Source organism: Brachionichthys hirsutus, chromosome 5 (genome assembly GCF_040956055.1).
Source record: "Brachionichthys hirsutus isolate HB-005 chromosome 5, CSIRO-AGI_Bhir_v1, whole genome shotgun sequence".
Lineage (NCBI taxonomy): Eukaryota > Metazoa > Chordata > Actinopteri > Lophiiformes > Brachionichthyidae > Brachionichthys > Brachionichthys hirsutus.
Genome location: NC_090901.1, coordinates 668,906 through 696,268, shown reverse-complemented (window position 1 = coordinate 696,268; position 27,363 = coordinate 668,906). Strand labels below are relative to the sequence as shown.

General features: G+C 49.5%; 1 protein-coding gene across 2 annotated transcripts; it reads right to left on the bottom strand.

Moving 5' to 3' along the window:
• mob2a (MOB kinase activator 2a) lies at nt 1–25,071 on the bottom strand. 2 transcript variants are annotated; one of them, XM_068739525.1, is made up of 5 exons: nt 24,996–25,071; nt 5,418–5,578; nt 4,815–4,908; nt 1,892–2,016; nt 1–1,058 (listed from the first exon to the last, which is right to left on the bottom strand). In XM_068739525.1, coding segments are annotated over exons 1-5 (696 nt in total). In that variant the 5' UTR covers nt 24,998–25,071; the 3' UTR covers nt 1–744. The 2 variants fall into 2 exon arrangements, with proteins under 2 accessions (XP_068595626.1, XP_068595625.1); XM_068739524.1 differs by lacking the exon at nt 24,996–25,071 and adding an exon at nt 9,273–9,385.
• Between the last annotated feature and the right edge of the window lie 2,292 nt (nt 25,072–27,363).

Below are 27,363 nucleotides of genomic sequence, written 5' to 3'. Positions count from 1 at the left end.
CACACACACACACACACAGACGTCTGACAGAACCCGCTTGCGATCCAGACATTTCTATCCTTTAATATTATTGATTCTGAACTAAACTTCCTCTGATAATCTTTCACAAAGCGAACTCTAAGGGACAGATGAGAACTGGGAGTACTGGTGACCAGCAGAGCAGCTCGCCCCCCCTCGGCCTGCAGACATTCCTCATGTCTTTGTCTTTGCAGCTGGACTGGGTGTCGGCGCTGCTGCACCCGCAGACGGCCTTTAATATCGGACATGAGTCTCTGTCTCGTCTTTGCAGGTGGCTTCTGGGACATGTCTGTCCACACGAGGGACAACAGAATTGTCTCTCCTCTCTGGCAGCAGTGATAAATTCTCTTGGGTCCTGAGAAGGAAGCATTTTAATCACCCCCCCTACATAAACAACCCAAACAGTGATTGGCTAGTCTTGGCCCCCCCCCCCCCCTTAGGTAGAGCATGGAGGGAAGTGAAGCCCCCTTCAGAGAAAAGAAAAGAAAAGAAAACTGAATAAAACTTCAAGAGAAATGAAAGCGAAATAAAACCAAACTGAACAAACATACTTTCTGTTCCTAGTTTAAATTGCAGAGAAGATGGGCGGGGTCTGCCCCATGGAGGAACCTGGCGTGGACAAAGCGCCCCCCCCCCAGCTGGTGGAAGGTCTCTGAGGTCCTGCTGGCACCGAGCAAAAGGGCCAGAGTGTCTTTCCTTCTCTCAATCCATCTCCTCTCCCACTGCTCATCTCTCCGTCACATGATTGTGTGAAGATGGGGAGGGTGGCGAGCCTGGGCTGGGGGGGGTCGGGGAGGGCGGTGGGGCTGGGATGCAGAGGATTTCGGACAGGTCTTCCATGATGCAGGTTTCCTTCGGGTCGACCAAGTTAAATTCCCTTATGAAAACGATGAAATGTGCGTACAGAGTGTTCAAGTGTCCCTGCAGGTCCAGAGCCACCGTCTCCTTAAAGTGGGCCCAGTAGAGGTGGGCCAGAACGTGGAACAGGTACCGGCAGATCTTCTTTACCAACGACTCAAAGGAGTTGGGGAAGTCTTTGCCTAAACAGAGAGAAAGGCACAAACAGCAGAGAATACATCAGACCCAGGGCTCACCAGGGGTCACCGGGATTCACCAGGGGTCACCGGGATTCACCAGGGGTCACCGGGATTCACCAGGAGTCGCCGGGATTCACCAGGGGTCACCAGGGTTCACCGGGGGGTCACCAGGAGTAGGAGCTACGTTTACAGCCCGTGGATTAACGCACCACCGGCACACTAGCAGCTGATTGGACGCTTACTGGACTTTCTACTTCTTACGAAAAACTCGATATTGGGGTTTTCTATGGTTATTATTTTAATCTCGTTGTACAACGACAATAAAAGATTTCTATTCTATTATTTCCTGATGGTAATCGATGTAATGTCTTTAGAAGACTGCCCCAGCAGGGGCAGCAGAGCACCAAGAACCTGCTGCAGACCCGGGGGCACCAGGAACCTGCTGCAGACCCGGGGGCACCAGGAACCTGCTGCAGACCCGGGGGCACCAGGAACCTGCTGCAGGACCTGGGGGCACCAGGAACCTGCTGCAGGACCTGGGGGCACCAGGAACCTGCTGCAGACCCGGGGGCACCAGGAACCTGCTGCAGACCCGGGGGCACCAGGAACCTGCTGCAGGACCTGGGGGCACCAGGAACCTGCTGCAGACCCGGGGGCACCAGGAACCTGCTGCAGGACCTGGGGGCACCAGGAACCTGCTACAGGACCTGGGGGCACCAGGAACCTGCTGCAGACCCGGGGGCACCAGGAACCTGCTGCAGACCCGGGGGCACCAGGAACCTGCTGCAGACCCGGGGGCACCAGGAACCTGCTGCAGACCCGGGGGCACCACTCACCGTATTTTGTGGGAAAGACTTCCTCATCCGTGACCAGTTTCTGACAGAGACTCATCACGAAGTCGACGTATTGTGGAGCGGTGCACTTCGTCTTCTTCCCCTTCTCATCGTGCCAGTAGTAGATTCTGGTGGGAAAGCACAAAGACAAGCCGGTCAAATAAAAAGACACTGAAGACGCATCACTAGAGGACAGGGTGCTGAAGACGCATCACTAGAGGACAGGGTGCTGAAGACGCATCACTAGAGGACAGGGTGCTGAAGACGCATCACTAGAGGACAGGGTGCTGAAGACGCATCACTAGAGGACAGGGTGCTGAAGACGCATCACTAGAGGACAGGGTGCTGAAGACGCATCACTAGAGGACAGGGCCCTGAAGACGCATCACTAGAGGACAGGGTGCTGAAGACGCATCACTAGAGGACAGGGCCTGAAGACGCATCACTAGAGGACAGGGCCCTGAAGACGCATCACTAGAGGACAGGGCCCTGAAGACGCATCACTAGAGGACAGGGTGCTGAAGACGCATCACTAGAGGACAGGGCCCTGAAGACGCATCACTAGAGGACAGGGTGCTGAAGACGCATCACTAGAGGACAGGGCCCTGAAGACGCATCACTAGAGGACAGGGCCCTGAAGACGCATCACTAGAGGACAGGGTGCTGAAGACGCATCACTAGAGGACAGGGTGCTGAAGACGCATCACTAGAGGACAGGGCCCTGAAGACGCATCACTAGAGGACAGGGCCCTGAAGACGCATCACTAGAGGACAGGGTGCTGAAGACGCATCACTAGAGGACAGGGTGCTGAAGACGCATCACTAGAGGACAGGGTGCTGAAGACGCATCACTAGAGGACAGGGCGCTGAAGACGCATCACTAGAGGACAGGGTGCTGAAGACGCATCACTAGAGGACAGGGTGCTGAAGACGCATCACTAGAGGACAGGGCCCTGAAGACGCATCACTAGAGGACAGGGCCCTGAAGACGCATCACTAGAGGACAGGGTGCTGAAGACGCATCACTAGAGGACAGGGCGCTGAAGACGCATCACTAGAGGACAGGGCGCTGAAGACGCATCACTAGAGGACAGGGCGCTGAAGACGCATCACTAGAGGACAGGGTGCTGAAGACGCATCACTAGAGGACAGGCCCTGAAGACGCATCACTAGAGGACAGGGCCCTGAAGACGCATCACTAGAGGACAGGGCCCTGAAGACGCATCACTAGAGGACAGGGTGCTGAAGACGCATCACTAGAGGACAGGGTGCTGAAGACGCATCACTAGAGGACAGGGTGCTGAAGACGCATCACTAGAGGACAGGGCGCTGAAGACGCATCACTAGAGGACAGGGTGCTGAAGACGCATCACTAGAGGACAGGGTGCTGAAGACGCATCACTAGAGGACAGGGCGCTGAAGACGCATCACTAGAGGACAGGGCGCTGAAGACGCATCACTAGAGGACAGGGTGCTGAAGACGCATCACTAGAGGACAGGGCGCTGAAGACACATCACTAGAGGACAGGGTGCTGAAGACGCATCACTAGAGGACAGGGTGCTGAAGACGCATCACTAGAGGACAGGGTGCTGAAGACGCATCACTAGAGGACAGGGTGCTGAAGACGCATCACTAGAGGACAGGGTGCTGAAGACGCATCACTAGAGGACAGGGCGCTGAAGACGCATCACTAGAGGACAGGGCGCTGAAGACGCATCACTAGAGGACAGGGTGCTGAAGACGCATCACTAGAGGACAGGGCCCTGAAGACGCATCACTAGAGGACAGGGTGCTGAAGACGCATCACTAGAGGACAGGGCCCTGAAGACGCATCACTAGAGGACAGGGCGCTGAAGACGCATCACTAGAGGACAGGGCCCTGAAGACGCATCACTAGAGGACAGGGTGCTGAAGACGCATCACTAGAGGACAGGGTGCTGAAGACGCATCACTAGAGGACAGGGTGCTGAAGACGCATCACTAGAGGACAGGGCGCTGAAGACGCATCACTAGAGGACAGGGCCCTGAAGACGCATCACTAGAGGACAGGGTGCTGAAGACGCATCACTAGAGGACAGGGTGCTGAAGACGCATCACTAGAGGACAGGGTGCTGAAGACGCATCACTAGAGGACAGGTTTCCGTCATGAAACTGCTGCATTCATCCGTCTAACGAACGCTAACGCTAACGCTAACGGTCGACCCAAGCAGGAAGAGAAGCGGGACACATGACTCACGAGTCAGAGCTGCACCTGAGATCCCCCCCCTGCCCCCCCTGCCTCGCTTCCGTAGAAACGGGAGACATTCCCTTCTGGAGGTTTCCGTGTACGAGTCATTTCCTCGTTGGCCGGGTCACGTTTTCACGTTTAACCCAAACGGCTTTTCTTAAGCGCTGTGACCGTCGTCGTTTCTCAAGCGTGAGTGTGCACAGAAATAAAACAAGGGCCCGCCCACGAAGATGCCGCCCCGCCCCCCCGGGGTAAACTAGATAAACACGTGGCTAATCAGCTGTCCTCCTATTTAACACCTTTTCTGTTCACAGTAGCATTTTAGCACTAAAGCCTTCCAAACAAAGGAGATCAAAAGTCCTCCTCCTCAGTTAAGATCTGACCACCAAGCATCAATAAAATATTAGCAGCCCAAACAGGGGCGGGGTCAGTGGGCTCTATTACGGTAGCAATGACACACGAAGCTACTTCCCAATATGGTGCTCGATTCACAAGAGCCTAAAATATTATTCAAATAGGTCTCCGAGGGTTTAGGAATGTTCTAAAATTCTAGCATTTCTCAGAACAGGTCTCATCTAAAACGATGCAATGACCGTTTTCTGCCTGGCTGCGACCGCCGCTGCTGACGTAATCAATCAACCAATAGGACGGAAGACCTCCGATCACGGGCGTGCGAGCTACGAACGAACAAAACGTACGTGTTGCACGCCGTCATGGCTTGGCAGGTGTCCCCCGTGCAGAACTCTGAGATGGTGCTGTACTGCAGGTTGATAAGGTTGAAGAAGGTTGTTGCTGCGGGACAGACGACAGAAAGGGGGGGTTATTGAGCCTCGCAGAAACGTCCGTGCTGTGCCACGCTCTCCTGTGGACGACCAGGACACTGCAACGCTCCTCATCGGGCGAACAGTCACTCCCAGCGGTGAGACAGCAAACAAGGACGTTGTTTGCTCAAGTTCCACCGGATGCAGGTCCGTCTACAAGAGGAAGCTCTTCACCTGCGGAAATACACGCAGACACGAAGCCTGTTCCCTTCTGCTATTTGTTCTCCGTGGCGTTCCTGGAGGTGCTTTAGGCTTTCTTTGCAAACAAATGCCCAAAAGTTCAGCTGCTAATAAAACGTTTGTTTCCAGGGAACGCCACAGGCCGGACCGTTGAGGAGATACAGATAATTACCGATAATTACCGATAATTACAGATAATACAACCAAGAAGAGGAAGGAAAGAAGAACGCTAGCGGCTAGTTACAGACGGAGATCCATTCACGCACAACGCCATCGCTGACCGCCGCCTCAGCCACTCACTGTTGCTGGCGAGCCATTCGTTGAGGTCTATCTCTCTGGGCAGAACCACCAGCTCCTTGAGGTCAAAGTCCACCACACGGATCTTTGTGTACTCCAGCTCCAAGTACTGCTTCTTCTCCTCTGCTGGAGGCTTCTTTCCATTTGGCTTCGTCTTCGACTTCCTGCAACGAGGAACAAACGAGAACAGATTAAGGAGCTGCAAATCACTTGAAAAGGGATTTTTTAAAAAGCCTGGGAAATCGCAAATGGTAAAAAGTCTGATGCGCGTGTGAAGAACGATTCTGCTGGTCTTCTGGTTGAAAGCCTTCCAGACAGGTCTTCATGATGTCACTGAATAATATTCAAAACAGCCCCCACCGAAGTGACCGTTCCAAAACAGAACTCAAAGTCCTCGGTTGCTGCAGCCGACCCCCCTGACCTGATGTTAGCCCCATGCCCTCAGCCCCGGTAGCTTTAGCATGGGGCCGTCACATCACACACCTCCAGGGCTGTGACCCCCCCCATTCCCTTAACCCCCGCCTGTATCACTGGATCGGTCTACAATCTGAGGTCAAGGGTTGAGTGAGACGAACACGCAGAGGAAATGTTGTCAGGGACGCTTGTTAGAAAGCATTTCCTCATTTCCTGTTCCGTGTTTGTTTCCCACAGAGATGCCGACGGAGGCAGAAAGCCACGCATGATGAGTTGGACAATGCGGAGGGGGACACACACACACACGCACACACACACACACACACACACACACACACACACACGACAGGAATGAAGCGGGCCGGTAGATCCAGTCGATAACCATGGGGACCACTAAACACTTCACAACAGACAAGCCTGAGGAGCACAGCGTTCAGGAGCCCCCCCCCCCCCCCCAGCATGTGTGTCCTACAAGTGCCCGTGCACGCACTCACACAATTCAGCCTGGATTCAAGCGAGCCCCAACACCCAGCTCGCGGGCCGTGCACACACCGGCTGCTGAATGCTGGATAGTTAGGCTGAACTTAAACCTCATTTAATGACGAGCACCTTGGGCAGGTACGCCACGAACCCACCCCCTCGCCGGAGCCTGGCTCCACTTAATTCTGGAAATCCACCGTGCTGTGCTGGAGAATCACTTTACGTGTTTCTTCTTAAAAAATACTACATATAGGTGCTAAATATCTCCCCCCCCCACACACACACACACTCCCACTCAGAAAAACAGCCTTACCAGGCCAGTAAGATCTGGAACTGTCTTCCACTCGCCATCAGGGAGCGTCCCACATTACAAACCTTCAAAACTCACCTCAAGCAGTGGTTGAAGGTAAACCAGTCCTGAAACCACGAGCTCTAAACCTTTTAGTCATTTACTGTACGGCGCCGTGTTTTTATTGTAACCTCTTGTTCTTTCTAAAGTCTTGTTTTTTCTTTCCTTTACCTGCCGAGGGACTGCGGATGGAAATTAGCATTTTTTTGCTAAAATCCGGCATATTTACATCTATTAGATGTGTCTGCATTGATGTTCATTAATGTGCACTGTCCCTATCAAAGAAATGAATGAATGAATGAATGAAAACCCAGGGCCCTTGGGAGTTCTCGTTTAGCTTGGTGCTTGGCTCTACTAAACAAACTCAATGCAATGACATTCTCCTTCAGCCTGCTGTTCTACAGAGAACCTTAACCGGAACGTGTCATGTTCTGTAATCAGTACATAGTGGACCTGGATAAACGCAGACAGACGATACCCAAAACTACCCGGGAACTGAAAAGAGGAACACAACCTTTGGTTTTCAGACAAACGACCAATCAAGTGTCCTGAAGTTGTTCCCTTCTTTTGTCCAAGGATTGAAAAATGGTCTTCAAGGTTTAAAGAACACAGAAGAGAACGTCAGTAGCATCAGAAGACGGTTCCAAGCCGATGAGACCAACAGTGAGTGAAAGTACAGGAAACAGAAAGAGTATCTTCATTACGGAGGCTCCGTTTTCCCAGAGCGTCGCCTCCCGCTCTATTTCAGGAGTGCATTTTAAAAGACTCCAAAGTTCCTTTCCCCGAAAAACCACAGAGAGGAGGGCCGGCAGTCGGAGCACGCCGACGCCGAACCACCGCGGCCACGGTGAGGCTAAAAGGGGCGGAGCTAAGGATGGATGAAGCCAAAGGTTGGGCCCTGCAGCGCCTCACAGCCGACGGAGTGGCTGCTTGGTGGAAGCCCCCGACGGCCCCCGACGGCCCCCGACGGCCCCCGACGGCTCATCGGTTTTGCGTCTGGAGGACTTATCAATAACAAAGAAAGCACAGCTGCCACCACTCAGCCAGCAGCATCAGCGGGGGTGTCGTCCACAGTAAATCACACACAGACCCCCCCCAGTCATCCAGTATTCAAGGTACCCCCCCGCCAGAGCTAAAGAGGGGCCTCATCAACATCACAACACACATGGCAGGAAAAAAGAAGACTGGGTTGAGCTGAAACGAGGCTGCTGAGTGGAGAACCGATGAGACGATGGTCTCATCTACAAGGGGAGGGAGGGAGGGATGGATGGATGAGGGAGGGATGGATGGAGGGAGGGATGGAGGGATGAGGGAGGGATGGATGGAGGGAGGGATGGAGTGATGGATGGAGTGATGGATGGAGGGATGGATGGAGGGATGGATGAAGGGATGGAGTGATGGATGGATGGAGTAATGGATGAGGGATGGGTGGATGGATGGAGGGATGGATGAGGGAGGGAGGGATGGATGAGGGAGGGATGGATGGATGATGGATGGAGGGATGGATGAGGGATGAATGAGGGATGGAGTGATGGATGGATGGATGGATGGATGGATGGAGTGATGGAGGGATGGATGGATGAGGGGTGGGCAGAGCGCCTCAGCAGGACGCTGTGTGTCTGTGACAGAGAGGTGGGATTGGACGTTCCTCCGATTATTAAATCTGCTACACAACAATCCTCTTTGGTTGCATGAATGGGTGAATCCTGCTCAGTGTCAAAATGGCGGCTGGTCTCCTCCCTATCGCTCCACAGCAGGTGAGGCCGTGTCACATGCTCACCTGCTCACCTGCTCACCTGCTCACCTGCTCACCTGCTCTCTACCTGAATGCAGTCCTGTTCCCGGACTCGGCGTGTGAAGGAAACCGTTTAGACATCGTGTGAACAGACGCATGAACTGGATTACCTCTTCAGTACCTCTTCAGTACCTCTTCAGTACCTCTTCAGTACCTGAGCATTTCTCTCACCTTCTAATAGGAAACAAATGTGTTGTGTGTTAACCCCGTGATGACCGAGGTCCTCTGAGTCGCATCATAGCACAAGTACTTATAATAGAAGCTTTTTAAACAAATATGCATTCAAGTCACTCACCAAAAGAGTCATAAAAGCCGCACTAGCATGCAAAACGTCTCCTGGAGCTGATCCAGAACGAGATCAGGAGAAAATATAACATTGAAAACCCCATTTGTGGATTCAAGAATCAGTTAAAAATACAACTCCGATTCCACTTTTCATGGTTGGTGTATAAAGAACAAACTGGAACCTTTTCAACCCGGATCCGGATCCGGATCACCATGTGGATCCAGGGATCTGCTAATATTCTTTTTGGGTGCCTTGGAGGAGGATTGCGCTCTCCGAGTGCCTTTCTAGTTTTTCCTACCTATTTATGTTTTTATATTCGCGTGTTTCATTACGATGTCTACGACACTGTAGTAAAACTCGTCAAGACAAAGTACACCATCGGGAAAGATTATTTAAAGTATCCAAAACAAATACGCAGCCGTCGAAGGTTCTGACTGAAGTAATAACGCAATTTATTAATGAACTATGACGTTCTGACGGAAGTCAACGAGGTTATTAGCTACCGACTTGCTAAATACAATGAAGGACAGTTACCTTAACACCTTTCCGACCGCTTGAAGAACCATTTTGCAACTGAATCCGTTTTTGGAGTTTCTCTGAGAGTACATGTCCTCGGAATGTCCAGGAAAGGAGGAATAATCCACCATCATTTAAATCAGGATCATTATCTCCCCGCACGCGCGCACGATTTCACTCCGACGACACGTCGATCGATCCGGGATTGAAACTTGCTGTGCAACAGAAAAAAGGGACTTCGTGGAATCTTCCCGTGAGTCGAAGTCATTCAACCAATCAACGAAGAGAACAGTTGCAAAGTGGGAGGGCTTCTGTGACGTCAGTCTGCCCATGCGGACGTGCCTTGTGCGTCTACTTGAAGCGCAGTCATGTCGTTAGTTACATTACATTACATTACATTACTGCATAATGTATTGTCCTGATTTATAATAATGTCATTAAGGTAATTTCTCAAAACCACCACTATGAGCTGTGAGATTAAAAATAAATGAATCACTGTGAATGAAATGCAAAGAAACGTGTGAATGGAAAGGACATGCAGAATATAGTAGGTATAAATATTAAAAACCTTGAAACAAAAGTGTGTGTATTGCTTAAAAATAAAATATAATATTTTTAAAAACGGTAATAAACAAGTTTTCCAAAGCGATCCAAAAGAACAGACTCAGTTAGCAATCTGGAGTTCTGGAATCTGAGAATTCTGGAATCTGAGAATAATGTATTCATCTTTCTTTCTAAAAATCACTTAGATGCTGCATATAATTATTGTATAAATTATTTGTGAAACTATTTTTGTCCATATTATAATGCAATGATCAAAATCACTGTAATGTGCTAGCATCAGCAAAATATTATTTAACGTTTGCCTGTTGACCAAATGTAAGAAGGGAATGTAAAACACCAAAAAAACAAGCACGAAAAATCATAACAAGATGAGGTAAGACGAAACAAAGCTGAACTGAAAAGAACTTGTATTTCAGGCTCCCGTTCTGAATAAGTCGTTACATTTTTGTGCGTACGGCCCGAGCAAGTCACTTCTTTCAGTGTGAGAAGCGGTGCAACGGACCGATGGGGTGACATTCCTCCTTTTGTTACTGAACCTCACCTGGATAGTAAAACAAGGGCAGCCTGGCAGCACTCGGGCTCGTTCAAACACGTCTGAGCTGCGGACCCACTGAGGGAATGAGACGAACACAGAGTCGTAAGAATATCCAGGGGCTTGTGCGTGTGTGTGTGTGTGTGTGTGTGTGTGTGTCGTGCTGGGTTGTAACAAATAACTAATATTGTTATTGCACTTTCTCTTATGAACGTGTTTTGGAGTACGAGTAGAATTCAGCGTTTTACCAATCAAAAGAGCTGTGCTGACTACACCTGAGTATAAAAGGAACGAGCTGACGAGGGTTCACGTGCTATTTCTGACCACTCAAGAGAAACACGTTTATGCCTAGCGAACTTTAAATCAGAGGACATCCACTGCCGACCACTGAGGCTCGCTACGCTCACTGCGGACATGTTGCTAACAAAGAGTTTGGGTGAACCAGGCGTGAAGTCAAAGAGCAGGTAACCTTTACCTAGAGGACGCTTCGCTCTAGTTAAATAAATATCATTAATCGTCTTGCGCGAGCTGCGGGCGGACAAAGGAGTCAAATCCTTGTGCGTAACGGCTGAGCTGGACGGAATCCAGCAACAACATTCCTTCTTCATCTGGCAGACAGAGGCTTGCCTTCTTTCTCCTCTGCAAATGTCAGTGTCACCTTCCCTTCAGCTACGGAGGCGTGACACGGCCTCACTCGTGTTCCTGCAGAGCATCAATCATTGCCATGACGTACCACTGGGCTTTCGCAAATGGAAGGAACGTTTGCTGTGATGAATCTCTAAAACAGATATTAGGAGCTAAAATAGCTCTCTTCTGAATATATATTTGATCCATACTATGAGTTTCATAAGCCTTTTGAACCCTTTGAGCGGAATAGCAACTCTAACAATAAAAGAAGGCATGACCACTTTCAGATTAGATCGCTGGTAAATTTATTTACCCCCCAAACTGCAACAAAAGACATCCACCGTCGAGATAAAGGCAGTAAATCTAACCAGAAACCGCATCGCACACCAAGAAGAGGAGAAGATATTCACTACAAGCCATGTGAGTGACAGATGAGATGAAATAATAAGCGCAACAACAAATGAAACGACTGATCAGTGCCAAAGATAACGCAAGGAGAAAGAAAGACTGTGGTCAAAAAGAATTTAAGCAATTCAAATCATTAGAGTCTTGACGTCAGAGCGCGACAGGAGGAAGTCTTGTGATCATAGAAGTATGTGGTATTTCATGTTAAACCCAAGAACACACCTAGCTAAGCTTGAAAACATCTACACAAGAGAGTCAAACTGTTAGATCCAGAATGTAAAACTGGCAGAGCTCTTTTTACCGCAGAGACCCATGGATGGCTGTTCCAACAGGTTGAGCAGAAAGTCAGGGGATATTCCACCTATTCGACACAACGTAAACACCGATTCCTAGCCAGCAGTAGACGTGCCCCGAGGCCTGGATGCAGCTCCCTCCCAGTCCTCCAGAGCCAATGTCCAGCCTATCATTACTGGGATCCAAATGACAGACGGGTACGGAGACCAATCACGGTACAGCGTGAATGGATAACTGGAGGGCAGAGCACTTCCAAGTTGTCCAGCAAGCAATTCATAAAAAAAAGGCATGTGGGAGTGGAGTGGCATGTTTGGGTAAGGTCTCAGGAAGTGAACACACACAATGCCACAGGATTTTCTATTGAAGCCCAAAAGACACCCGGCGCAATGAACCCAGTGACCCACCCTGGGAATGAACGCCCCAATTACCTCGTTTCCAGAGAAAAAGTAAATGCTACAAAAACGCATTCGTTTCCAGCCGACTTCGTAAAAAGCAATTCAAGCGCTAACTAGAAGAGAGATATTGAGGAACACATTTTGAAGCTCCATTGACTGCAATCTTATCAAAAATGTCAAAGTGAACCCAGGATCTCTCCTGGATCATCACCAAAATGTAATCATCTGTTTCTGGTGACATTTCAAAATTTCTTTGAAAATTTCATGCAGATCCGTCCAGAACCTTTTGAGATATCTCGCTAACAGACGGACGGACGGACAAACACACGCCGGCGATAACATATCCCCCGTCTCGGCGGAGGTAATAATACTAGCAAAACCGAGTCTGACAATTCTATATGAGCAACACAACTTTACTTCTTTGCCCTCTGATTATACAAAATTATTAATGTTGCACCAAATACTGAGTATGTGTGTAGAGGGTGGGTATCTGTCGTGTATTTATGTACATGTCCGGACAAAACCTGGACTGGAATAGGTGTCAAACCACCTACTTCATATTTCTTCATAGACAATACAAGGATTTTAGACATTATTTCAATGTGCTTTAAAGGTGAACTGCATATCTCTAGTCTCTGCCCATCGGACTTTCCTCGATAAAGTCTCTCCTTTGATGTCTTTTTTCGTCTCTTTGCATGTGCAGTATTTTCCTGTCTAGCCTCGTCGCTCTTTAGCGCTGCATTCCTGCAGGGGAAGCGCTACATGTCACAGTCTAATAAGGGTTACCATCCTGCTAATACTATTATACTGAATATACATGAGGTTTTTAAGAATAAAAAATAGAGAAATAGGACACAACAATTAGAGATACAAAAACTGCAACCAACTGTTTCTGTTGATCTGCTCATATCTGGTTCCCATGCTGAACGTGCACTGATCCAAACTGAGCTCAGGTACATCGGTTCATTGATTTATTGTGAACTTCCTGTGTTCTCATGCCCAGCTGCAGTTCACTGTTGATGCTTTGGGTTCCTCTGAACAGAACCTGACCGTCTTGCTGTGTGTTCAGCTCCGATGCACGGTGTTATCGTCGTTAGGTCCCTAAGCCAAATGCACCAATCACCGTTCTGCCCTCGGTCTGCTAACAGCCAAGTAGCACCTTAGCTTAGTCGACTCGTATGTATGCTATGTGGTAGTAGCTGACAAAAGTACCACTGCTCATGCACTAAAGCTTGTTTAAATCAGCACTTTGCATGGAAGAGTCTTCTGTATGTGAAAAACATGTTCATGTTCTGACTGGTTAATGACTGTATGAAGAGACGGGTTAAAAAGATGGACAGGAGATGAGAAATACCAAACTCCTGTACAGACATTTATAAATCACCACCTTCACAGACTGCTCACATCAACCACCAGACAAGCAGCAGGAATGGCTCAGAGCGGAATGTGGAGGGGAGTAAGGGGTGAAATGGTGGAAGGCAATCAACGAGGACGCAACAGGGGTAAAGAGAGGGAAGTAAAAAATGGAGCAGAAAAAGCAGTGGGAATGAGAGTGATAACAGCAGATTAGATGAGAGCAGCGAGTTTGTTTCAGTGTGGGAGGTTGTCGTAGCACGCCTGTGTTACCCGCCGCACTCCTCCCAACATTCCCCAGCAGGGGAGCGTCTCTATCCTATCCCTAATTCACCACCTGGTCAAGGATAAACTGATGGCACCTTCAGAATGAACACACACACGGTGTAAATTCAGCTAATATTCTGAAAGCTGGTAAGCTGACTAGCAGGTGAGATGGGCGGAGGAAGGCCCAACCTGCTGCCTGCAGCACTCGTCCCATGAGGAATTGATGACAGCCCCTACTTCAGAGAGTAGATTATCAGCATTAACGAAGACAATACTCATCCATTGAGACAAATACAGGTGGGTGGAACGGTGCGGGTCATGTCTCGTCAAAGCATTAATTACCTATTATTATGCAATCGCCGGTGTTTGTCTGTCCATCCATCTGCTAGAAAGATGACTCAAAAAGTTCTGGACGGATCTTGATGAAATGTTGGGAATGTTACCGCAGACAGCCCCAATTTTAACATTGAAAACACCATTTACGGATTCAAAAAAGCAGTTAAAAATACACATCAACTCCGATTCACTTTTACTTTTCATGGTTGTGTATAAAGATACCAAGTGTTAGATCCTGGAGGAGACAGAAGTTGGTGACAAACAACGACGTGTTTTATCAGAAAACTAATAAATCTCTTAAAAGGGAAAGGAATGTTGTTTTTCCAGGAAATACTATGATAACCACACACACACACACACACACCAAGCGGTTCTGACAGACTACAGTGTGCATGCTATGAGACCCAGACAGTATGACGCACACGCCTGAGCTGCAACACTGCCCCCTGCCGGCAAAAGATGCCGACATGAACAGCTTCGATAAAAGGTAAGAGACATTAAATATTCTGAATCCTGTGGAGACACAACTTATACCTGTATTTTCACAAACAAAAAAAAGTAAGAGAAAAGTAGGGGAAGGCTATATTGATGTGAACAGCCTTCATCCTCGGAAAAGGCCAGTCACTCCAGGAAATGTTTAAAAGTTACACCGCCTCACAGCTAGACTGAGTTTTCCACTTCACTTCTCCATTCCGACTTTTGTTACAAGGGTGTGTTCTGTATGTGTGAGGCACGCAAAACTAAAACGGCACCATGTTAACCCTACGGATGGCAACATGCTTTGTCGCGTGTAAAACTTCATGAATTACTTTCCACTACTGGTGTGGTTGAGCAATACCAAGACGAACGAGCTGCGCTCGTCATCAAGTCATCGTCCACTGCGTTGCAAAAACAATAGGCCTTACGCCTAGCCGGGCGATCGGGCCTAAAGATAGTACAGTGTTAAAAATGTAAATATCCGTAAACACACAGAGGATGGCAGTGAAACCACCGGGTGAGGTTTTAAGCAAAGAGGGAGGGAGTTTTCGATGTAAAAGCTGTATGATAATGTTTGTTGAGGAGGACAGGAGGCAGCCTGTGTGTGAGTGTGTGTGTGTGTGAGTGTGTGTGTGTGTGTAGCGTGAGGTGGAGACGGCTGGATAAGGTCAGAGACCATCATGGATTACACAAACAGAGAAGGACATTAAGAGGTGGTGGCGGGAAAAGGAATCGGGGTACCGCCCATATTTACACGGGGTGTGTGTTACGCGTGTGTGTGTGTGTGTGTGTGTGTGCTCACCCTTCATGGGTTTAGAGGAGGACAGAACTTTCTTTTAAATGCTCCTAATCCAACAAAACTAGAGAGCAATGTCATTTATAAAACTGCGCAGGATCTATGCCAAGACGACGATGTCAAACTCCCCGTGTAAATCCTACAAATCAGAACGTCTGCACACGGATCAGCGCTGGAGCAGGGACCGTGTGGCAGAGATAAACAGGCGTGCACGGCTGCAACGTACTTCTGAGTGGCTTCTTGTTTACAGTCCAAGGCTGTGCATGCCAGCCCTCATCCGGTTCATTAGCATCAGGCACCGATTCCCTGATGTTTCTAGGGAACGTGGATGCACGTGATTTATACTGCTCTTCCGAGGAATGAATATACAGACTGATTACTGGCTTTGTGAACAAGGCCAGGTTAAATTATGTTCTGCAGACAAAGTTCATGTCTGCTTGATCGAGCGTGTCAGCTCAAGCAGAGCGTAGTCAGTACTGTGAGAAGACAGGCGGAGGCAGCAGCGCCCTGCAGCTACCCCAGTCATGCAGTTAATGGCTTAAATCTACCCGCCCATCTCTGAGCACAAAGCAGCATGTTTCTTGGTATGTTCTACAACTTACGCGGCACGCATGCCTGCACATGAGAGGTTCAAACACTAATTGGTGCATGTGAAAGATCAAAAGGGGACTGTCCCAGGGGAAAGGTCTCCATTTCCTACGTCAGCAGGTATGACAACTTCATCAGACTGTCTGGTTAAATTTCTCTAACGCCAATGGTCCGTTTTCTTTTGAACCTTATGAACAGAGAAAAACGGAACAACTCTAAACTCACTGAGATGAAACTAATGACCAGCATCAATACACAGCTCTCCTTCTTACACACGGCTGCTGTATTCTCATGGCCATGTCGATTATTAAAACAAATACATAGAATTTATTTTTATTAATGGACAAATCTCTTGACTTGAGTGAAAAAAGTTCGAATCATTACAAATAGCAAGTATTCCTGCCAAGTAATATTTTTGCGAGATATGTTGGAAAAGTACAAATGAAAATAAAAACTAAAATTGCACGCATGCAACAAAGCAACAGAAACTAAATGAACATGATGTCCTTGATAAAGGGACATTTCCCTGAGGACTAGACGAGATCTTACCACCATCTGATAAGACAGGAATCTGTGGTCTATTGTGTGATGTCTGATGCAGGGGTAGGAAACGGCCACACCCAGGTCTGATCTGTGAAGAGAAGCGTGGCACCGATGGCGCCCAACAGATTAAACCAACCGAAAGCCTAAATGGTGGAAAATGAGTCATGTGCTCCTCCTCCTCGAAGGGACATCCACCCATGACAACAACAACACCGCCTGAAAAGAAGCTCCACAAGTGACGGTAATTCCTCAGTAAATCCTATAACAAAGAACAGAAATGAGACGCAATGGGGGCTTTATAAGCTGCATTTCCAGGGGCATTCAAAATAAATGTTTGTCTTATTTTCCCAGTCTCCCTCGCTGGTCTATTCCTGGGAATGACGCCCTATCAGATAGGAGATAACTGAAAGCAATGAGGGGCCGCAGCTACCAAAGGCACAGTAGCAGACGGCAGGTACACAGCTATATAGGCGTGTGTGTGTGTGCGTGTGTGTGTGTGTGTGTGTGTGTGTGTGTGTCTGATTCGATTTTAGGTGAGGAGCAAAAGAGGAAAGTCACCTTTTCACCCCCACCTTCTTCATTCAATTCGGTTACACCAGACCACCCTCTTACTCTCGCCTTGGACAAACTCCATAAACAGGAAGTGAGGCGCCCAGGCACTTCCTGTCTCCCATCAAATGGGCCTCTTGTTCCCAGAGGCAGCACAGAGAAGCCATGGGCTGTTGCACCCACCACTAACACCACCAGTGAGACTGACACAGCACATACACACACATAGAAAGACTTTAGTTCTGTTGTTTTGCACTCTGAGCTCTGCCCAGCTCCTTTCCTGCCACCTGAACAACCTCCAACCTCCAAACTCAGCCAAAAAGAGAAATGCCATTAGTCAGTTGCCAATTTGGCCAGAAGCAGCAGCTCCTCAGCAGCTTCTCCGTGGCTACAGGGTACAGGTCCATTGTCACACACAAGCCATTTTCACTCCGGTCTGCTGCACTTTGAGTTTGTTTGTTCAGTGTTAATAACCTGTTTTAGATGTCTTATGTGTTACTGAGTGTGATCTGGTTCTATTCTGTGAATTAACTTGTTTTAGTAATAAAATAAACTTGACCAAATGGGGCCTTTTACATTTAAGTGCATCATTACATATCTGCTGACTGGCTAGATCTAAATGTGGAGGTGAGGTTAGTGCAAGGCAATCGCTTTCTCCTTCTCCTGAGCCAGCAGGTCTGGGCTCCTCCTGCAGACACACACAGAGACGGTCTCTGTTATGCAACTGGCCGTGTGTAAGAGGTCTGCCCTCTGCAGGGACTGGGGGGCAGGTGGAAAAAAGCCCAGAAAGACTTTCAGTCAGGTCAGGACTGACCGACCTCTCCAGTTTGCAGTCATCGGTCAGCATCTCTCCACAAGAGTCGAGTGTGAGATGTGTCCTAACAGGATGAAGCATAAACCAGATTAGCTTGTGGAAGGTTTAGATATTTTTGAGAGCTGCAGGTAGGTTCACACATAACCAAAATCCAGCAGCTATTCTAGATGTAAACCCAACAGATTAAATATAAAAGCCATATGCTGGTGTGTAGTTGAGTAAGTAGTTTCTGCCTGTCAAAGACACACGTAAATATAACACGCAGAGCGTTGACGCGATGATAACATATAAAGTTCCACACCTCACAAGATTAGAAATCTATTCATTGATCAGTTGAGAGAAAACACACGCAAACAAAAACACATTTGAGCCGTTACTTGTGACGGTACCTGCATTCCTACAACACAATCACAAGACATCACAAGTGTGCACAAACCAAGACCAAGAGGGAACTTTTGACCTTGTTCATTGAGATCATTTAATCCTTAGAAATGATTGCACGTAAGGATGCAAGGAAAGGGGGGCAGGCGCCGTCATTCAAAATGAAGGAGCACCGCCCCTCCCGGCAGCCGAGGAGCCATTCGCTTTTTACAAATGCTAGTGGAGAGTCATCCACCATTGGCCCTCTTTATAACAGGACGACCAATATCAGACTTGGTACTGCTTAAAAGAGTTCTGGTTGCAACTCCTAAGCAATGGTACTGTTGAAAGTTGAAACGCTGTAGTCCATGGAAAGTAGGGCTGGACCGGCCCGAGGTCAACGTGGCCCTGTTTGGATGGGTGTTCCTCCAAAAACACACATCAATCACACCATAAAACATCATCACCACGTAGAGGCCAGGGAGAGGAAATGCTAAAAATAGACGTGGCGGACGCCCATTTTGGCTTAATGAGCGCCAGAGACGTCAGTAATGCATCCGATCCCACCCCGCCTTGATCCTGACTGGAGGAGAGAAGAACATACGTACTCCTGAGACAGAGCTGGCCATCATAGGTTTTAAGTGTATTTACAGAACACCACGCACACACACACACACACACACACACACACACACACGCACACAGAAAATGGCAGCAGGGAAGTGCAAGCAAAGTTCTGATTTGCAGCAAATGCTAAACTAATCCAGCTGTGATGTGTGTGTCTGTGTTGAAGCTACAATTTTACACTCACCATCCAAATACTCCTCAGAGAACCAGAGATATATTTAGACTTTATACAGCGGTTAAGGCCGAGTGGCTAAGCCCACAACCACAAGAGAGGGGAATTGGATCTTTTCTGCCCCAACTGCGAGAGAGCCTACCATAAATCCTTTACTCATTCTCTTAAGCGGAATATTCAAGTATACGAGTGCCAGCAAGTTCGTCTGATTTTTAAATTGAGTGGACTAAATAGATGTTTCAGGTGCAGGACATCTCTGCAAGGAACATGAATGAATCAAAATTCAAGTGGGCTAAGACAGAAAAGAGAGCAAAGTCCATCATGTCATGCTCTGCATGCGGCAAAAAACCAGAAGAAGAAAAAAACACTTTCCTATCCGCTCGAAAAGGAACAGAGTGTCCAAATAAACAGTCACAGAGGCAAACAGGAAGACGAGAGGAAAGGCTCGACAAGTCGGACCGAGCGGAGGATTTTAGATCCTACGAAGCAACTTCACAACAAGCCCAGTAAGCAGCGTCGTTTGCCCGTCTGACTGCTTTGGCCAGCTTTTGAAACGGGCTCTGTGCCATCGCTGTATCTTTCCCCTCAGCTGCCTCCCTCCCCCCCCCCCCCCCCCCCCCCTCCCCTCCTAAAGCAGCATCTCTGCCAGGGACAGCAGCACCGTCCTCAAACGTCTCCTACAAAACCGCAGCACCTTCACGGAGATGGAGCCGGCAATCAAAGCCTGACGACGGAAGTGAAATGAAGAACAGAAAGCAAAGCGTTCTTTTGACTACCGATAGAAGAAGCAGTCGCAGCACACCAGGACCCCCATCCAGCAGCCAGGGTGACGACTCTCACCCGGAGCACCCTTCCTCCCGTTCACCTCTCCAGCTACAGGTGCAGAGGCTCCCGCAGCATAGCACCTGTGCATTCATGCAGCTAGCATCAGAGCCTCTGGACAGCTCGCGGAGGACAGACGGACGGACTGGTGCATGCAGGCTGACCGACGGACAGAAAAGTACGCTTTCAGAAAAAAGCCGATTCACACGGCGAGACACCGAGCACGCCGCCTGGCTCCTTCCTTTCCAACGACTGCACTGCCTGCCTCACTTTCAGTCTTCCTCACGCCCCCTCTCTCTCCCTACCTCTCTCTCTCTCTCTCTCTCTCTCTCTCTCTCTGTCTAACTAGCGCGTTGGCTCCCACTTGAATGGAGGGAAGATTAGCTTAGCAAACAAGGTCCCATAAACAAAACGCTGACTGTCGGGCAGCACAGGTTGGACTGCGGGGGAGGGAGATGGATAGAGATACACAGAGATAAAAGTGTGTGTGTATGGGGGGGGGGGATCAAACATTCCGTGACTGCATAATGAAGTAGTATGTGAGAAGTAGCAATAGCAGATAGCTAACACTCAACACTCAACAATCATTCAGAAGATCACGTGCACCGTGACCCTTCATTCAGACAAACAATGCAGCAGCGCACGATGGGGGGGGGGGGGGGGGGCAGCACAGAGACAAGCCCCCAAGAGGCGAGCCAATCACTGCAGAGAACTTCTGTGTCAGATAACAGGAAGTCATGAACACACAGGCAGAAGAACGCAACCGGACCGCAGCGATCGAACGCCGCAGCCAGCGATGCGGACTCGACGGACACCAACGTGACGTAAACGGTGTCAAACGGGCCGGCTCAAAAGACAGGACAGAGGGGACAGTCACCTTCAGGAGGGGGGGGTTAATCAGTACAAGAGGTAGTACAAGTTATTTCCATGAAACCCTGCTGTACAAAAACCTCGCCGAGCATCGGGGGACGCTGAACGTCCCTCGGCTGCTTCCCTCCCGTCCCCTCTGGGACAAGAGAGGACAAAGAGGAAACGCAGCAGCAAGGAATCGTCTTGACGTCATCCCTCCCTCCTCCTCAGAGGATTGTCACCAGGAGCTACCGCTAATTAGCCCCCTTCGTTGCTGAATTGCCTCATGGAAGGTGTTTGGAGTCAGGATGTGGGCTGTGCGTGTGTGTGTGTGCGTGTGTGTGTGTGTGCGTGTGTGTGTGTGCATGTCCACAATGGAAGGCAAAGAGGAAACGTGTGAGAAGTGAAACTGCCATTACGTTAACCGTCACTGAGTAGCTTCTCGTGAGCTTCCTCAAAGATTCGGGACTTTCAGTCAAAGCAAACAAAACATGAAAGCAGGCTGATCTCAGTCCGACCTCACAGCGCCAGCTAGAGGCCGTCATACTGGTGAACTGTGACCCCTGAAAGAAACAATCGATGATCAAATATTGATTACATTTTAAAGTCTCAGAGATTCTCATCAGATGTTGCGTTAATGGACCGAGTGCGTTTCTATTACGGCTAATAAATCAAAGAGCTTTCCAACACTTGCCATCGCTCACCCGTTCACCCGTTCACCCGTCATCCGTCATCCGTTCACCCGCTCACCCAAACATCCATCAGCTCAGATCATCCTCCACAATGGCAGGTCCACAAATAGAAAGCCTCCCTGATTGGAGGAAATCAGACTCAATCAAATCAGCTTTAAAAAATGACAGTGCCACGCACGCACGCACGCACGCACGCACGCACGCACGCACGCACACGCACACACACACACGCGCGCGCGCGCGCACTGCGGCGTGCATCACAATCTCTTACCGATTTAACGTGTAGGACCCGTTCCTTTTAAACCTCATCCTGGACGACAGGAAGCGAAGAAAGAAATCCAGAATGGACAGTTTCAGTTTTCTGCTTCACCCGGACCGGACCGGACCGAACCGAAGCGTCTCTGCTTCACCCGGACCGGACCGGACCGAAGCGTCTCTGCTTCACCCGGACCGGACCGGACCGAACCGAAGCGTCTCTGCTTCACCCGGAACGAACCGGACCGAACCGAAGCGTCTCTGCTTCACCCGGAACGAACCGGACCGAACCGAAGCGTCTCTGCTTCACCCGGAACGAACCGGACCGAACCGAAGCGTCTCTGCTTCACCCGGAACGAACCGGACCGAACCGAAGCGTCTCTGCTTCACCCGGAAAGAACCGGACCGAACCGAAGCGTCTCTGCTTCACCCGGAAAGAACCGGACCGAACCGAAGCGTCTCTGCTTCACCCGGAACAAACCGGACCGAACCGAAGCGTCTCTGCTTCACCCGGAAAGAACCGGACCGAACCGAAGCGTCTCTGCTTCACCCGGAAAGAACCGGACCGAACCGAAGCGTCTCTGCTTCACCCGGAACGAACCGGACCGAACCGAAGCGTCTCTGCTGCAGCGCGGACGGAACCAAACGGACCCGCTTCCCTCCCTCTCTCGGTTCCGACGTCTCTTCCCACAGACGTCCCCCCGGGTTAGTTTCCGTGGGACAGGGTTAGCGCTTCGTCCGCTCCGGAGGATGCACGTTGGAGCAGAACCGACGCGGGTCCACGTTAAACATCCGCTCCTCAGTTCCGGTCCGGTGACGTCGTATCGAACATAAAGCGACGCCTTTATCCGACAGAAACTGAAGAAGACGTTCCTTTATGGAACACAGATTCCTAGTCCTGGGGGGGGGGGCGTTACACACACACCGACACACACCGACACACACACACACACACACACCACTGTGGAGCTGGAGCGCATGCATCATTATACACGGGGTCTACCAAGAGAGTGTTTCTGCCTCACACTCCCGGAACATACAGTATGTTTCAGCACACACAAACACAAGCCGAGCACAGCGAGGTGTGTGTGTGTGTGTGTGTGCGTGTGCGTGTGCGTGTGTGTGTGCCGAGCTCAGGCCAGACAGCAGCATGGAAGGGTCTGTGTCCGGCCGGCCTTCATGGACGTGACACAATTATAACACCCCTTTAATATAAGTCGGTTTACTTCATTAGCCGAGTCCGTTTCCCTGACGATTGATTCAACTGTCCAATGGGTTCATTGCAGGGCCCGGAGAACCGCCTTCAAGCCATCCATACGGAAAAAGATCGTATCATCCTCTCTATTCCTTCATCTACATTCCTCCTCTCTCTCACAGGTCAGCATCCTATGGCCAGTTGCTCACCGCCGTGAAGTGGACATGTGCTGCCCTCTTGTGTTCAAAACACAGCACATCAGAATTCAGTGTACAGAAACCCGGTGGGGCTAAAGTTAAAACCTGCACTATTGATGTAACATCTGGTGTGTGTGTGTGTGTGTGTGTGTGTGTGCATCATCGGTTCTGGATCACCGTGTTTGAAGAGACCAGTGACCTCCATCCACCTTTGACCACAGCTGCTCACTTTCCAGCTGATGGAGCTGCACCCCATATTGATAACTTCAATATCCCTGCTTCAGCGAAGGCCTCGCCGCTTTATAAGGCACGAGGAAGTCAAAGAGTAAGGTCAGCTCTGAGCACATTGGTTACTACTGCACAGCCGGGAGGGGGGGGGGGTGCATCGACCAAGTGAAATAAGCAATAAGCTGGAGGCCGCGTGAGGAAAGCGGCGCTTCCTGTGTTTGTGCATGTCACCGTTTGCTTTCCCCTTCGGAGCAACAGGCTACGAAGACTTCCTACGAAGACTTCCTGTTTCAGACAGACGAAACAATGAGGAGGAAAAGAGAGGCGGGCAGAGAGGGAGTTAAAGGAGCAGAGACAGAAACGCAGGTGTGTATATGAGGGCACACACCTGCGCCAGAAAGGCCGGCTGGCAGCCAGAGCACCTGAGATAATGCTCCAACATGAAGGGGATGAGACCAGAGGACAGACGTCAAACACAGAACTATGACCTGCTAGCTTCACTCGTTCAGACGGAAACGAGCATCACTTACTACAGCTTGTTTAACGTGACGGAGAAATATCCCGTCTGCACGCAGCGCATGTTTGCTCCCTCATCATCCTGGCCCTGAGTGACCCCTGACCTACTGTTCCTCTGCGAAAGGAAACGGATGTGGGGAACGTCTTTCGCTCCACCCGATTCTCTCTTGCAAATTCGTGACGTGTACAATGACATACCATCTGGGACCGAAGCAGCCTGAAGAGCGTAAATCCATCCACCAGATTTAAACCGGAACGCTTTGACATCAATCACATTTAAACCGGAACGCTTTGACATCAATCACATTTAAACCGGAACGCTTTGACATCAATCACATTTAAACCGGAACGCTTTGACATCAATCACATTTAAACCGGAACGCTTTGACATCAATCACATTTAAACCGGAACGCTTTGACATCAATCACATTTAAACCGGAACGCTTTGACATCAATCACATTTAAACCGGAACGCTTTGACATCAATCACATTTAAACCGGAACGCTTTGACATCAATCACATTTAAACCGGAACGCTTTGACATCAATCACATTTAAACCGGAACGCTTTGACATCAATCACATTTAAACCGGAACGCTTTGACATCAATCACATTTAAACCGGAACGCTTTGACATCAATCGCATTTAAACCGGAACGCTTTGACATCAATCGCATTTAAACCGGAACGCTTTGACATCAATCGCATTTAAACCGGAACGCTTTGACATCAATCACATTTAAGTGATTGTCTTGCGTTTTCCGAGCCCAACAGGAACCTTAGAGAAAGATGCTGAAATAGCACTTTTAGAAATAGATGCGTTTGGACGCTATAAATGTGGGCCAGCGGCGCCACACGGACGCCAAGCAGCGCTGCTAGTGACGGGCAGAAGCACGCGCTCGTCGCTCGATAACACCGACAGCCTCTAAATAAAGCCGCTTCACAGAGGCAACGTGAGAAACGTGTCGGAGCCGAGCATGAGGACGGAACAGCAGGGCAGAGGAGTGACGAGGGGAAAGGGGAACAGCAAAGGACCAAAGGTCAGGAGGCACAGACCGTCTCCCTCCATCGCTCTTCATGTGAGCTCATCTCTTCCATCTCACTTAGCCTCATCTAACCAGGCAATGGCCGGCAATACATCAGCAGCACGCTCCCATCACCTCTAATCTGCACCTGAAGCGTGAGCAGACTACCCAGATTCATCCAGTATCTTTGGCTTGTACCTCATCAGTGATAAAATCCTTAATTAGTACTATTATAATGCAGAAAACAAAAACCAGACTCACATTCTAACTCGATATATCGATGACGGAGAAGCGCTTCCTTCCTGGATTTGCCTGTAGCAACGTGAGCTGCTGGATGTCACTCCTCAACGCGCCCGTCTTCAGCGCAGCTAGCTTTCTAATGCTCTGTGGTTCTTCGTCTCGTGTTTCTGTCGCCCCTGGGAGGCCCCGTCAGCAGCCCCCAAACGGCCACTCCATCCCACCGGCGGAAATCAGGTGACCCCCGAATACCGGCTAACTCTCCACTTTCCTTTTGCCTTCATTCCAAATCAAATTCCTCCCTGGAAAACATCTCCCTACTCCTCCTCCGCATCCTTTTTTAGACGTGAAGCACCTGCTCAAACTCAAGTATTATCGTTTTATACTGGGTGGGAGTTTTTAATACTTTAACTTTCAGTTGCAAAAACAAGTATTTGGTCTCTAAAATGTTACAAAATTTCCACGTTTTATATATAAAATAAATATTTTTTTCTCAGTAGGCATGAAACCAACCGTCCATCAGCTGCTTTCTAGCCCCCCCCAAAATAAACACAATGTCATCAAACTATGCAGCTGGCATTGTGAAACAAAGCCTGTTTAAGTTTGCATTTCAGTGGGCTGAGAAGTTTCTCAAGTGCAACCAGACCTGGTATTGATCGGAGATGCATTTGCATCCTCCTCATCAATCACCGTGCCAGTAATATATCTACAGAGCATGTACCGCATTAAACTGGGTCAAAAATACCACACATAAAAAAATAAAATGCATAATGAAAGGGTTTCCATCTCAACGGATGATGATGATTTCAAAGGGCTTTAACAGCCCTGAAATGCATTTGGAATGCTAATTATCCACTTACGCATATTCGCCAGGAGACAAACTGACGAGTCATTCTTATCTCGTGTTTGTTTCTGCATCGCTCCACGTCCACGCCTCCAGAGACAGACCAGAGAGCGCAGAAGTAGTCACTGGGGAGTGTCTCCGTTTGTGCACCAAGGCAATCCTGCTTCCTCAAAAATGGCATTCAATAGGATGCCGTGTCCCAAAACCCCTCCATGATGCAGCATTTTGTCTTCAGGCAGCCGATCTCCCTGCAGGACAGTCAACGGGCTCCATCAGTGTGCTGGAGCCGCTGGTCATGGTGGTTACCAGGTCTAGTTCATGCTCTACAGCCAGTGAACGATGGCCAGCTGGGTGAACACTCAAACCCATGCCTGGCGTGATGACAGGTGAGGGAAAAGACAAAAACCAGCACCGTAGGGTCTCTACAATATGCCCAGTTCTAAATCAACCCCCCTTCGTAGCTTTTGCTGTACAGCATTGTTTGGGCAGGGCTGTGGCTGTCCTGGGATCAGCCAACGCTGCCTTGTTCTCTACGGTCAGGCTCAGGCAGCAGTCAAGCACGCACACGTCTCTGCACATCAGCATCTGCAGAGGGTGCAGGGCAACCATTACAGAAAGACGGCTACAGAGGGAAGAAGAGGCCGGGCAGGGCAGTGACAGGCAGCGGGTCGGAGGGCAGCTTCCATTCTCCCACTCTTCATTCAGCATCAACAATCCATCACCCAAAAGCAAAGGGGATTAAACATCACTTAGCCGGGGAAGGCCTGATGGTAAACCCCAGATGGTTTACCGTCAGGCCCCACTGTCCTTACGAAAATAATAAATGCACTGCGCTGCATGTTCTGAGAAACACGATGGAGAAGAACAGCCCAGACGCTACAAGGTGTGTTTGAGGCGTCCTGCTGGAGCCGCAGAGTGAAACACGCTCGTGTGAATGCCGTCCTCTCAACATGTGTTTGAGGCGTCCTGCTGGAGCCGCAGAGTGAAACACGCTCGTGTGAATGCCGTCCTCTCAACATGTGTTTGAGGCGTCCTGCTGGAGCCGCAGAGTGAAACACGCTCGTGTGAATGCCGTCCTCTCAACATGTGTTTGAGGCGTCCTGCTGGAGCCGCAGAGTGAAACACGCTCGTGTGAATGCCGTCCTCTCAACATGTGTTTGAGGCGTCCTGCTGGAGCCGCAGAGTGAAACACGCTCGTGTGAATGCCGTCCTCTCAACATGTGTTTGAGGCGTCCTGCTGGAGCCGCAGAGTGAAACACGCTCGTGTGAATGCCGTCCTCTCAACATGTGTTTGAGGCGTCCTGCTGGAGCCGCAGAGTGAAACACGCTCGTGTGAATGCCGTCCTCTCAACATGTGTTTGAGGCGTCCTGCTGGAGCCGCAGAGTGAAACACGCTCGTGTGAATGCCGTCCTCTCAACATGTGTTTGAGGCGTCCTGCTGGAGCCGCAGAGTGAAACACGCTCGTGTGAATGCCGTCCTCTCAACATGTGTTTGAGGCGTCCTGCTGGAGCCGCAGAGTGAAACACGCTCGTGTGAATGCCGTCCTC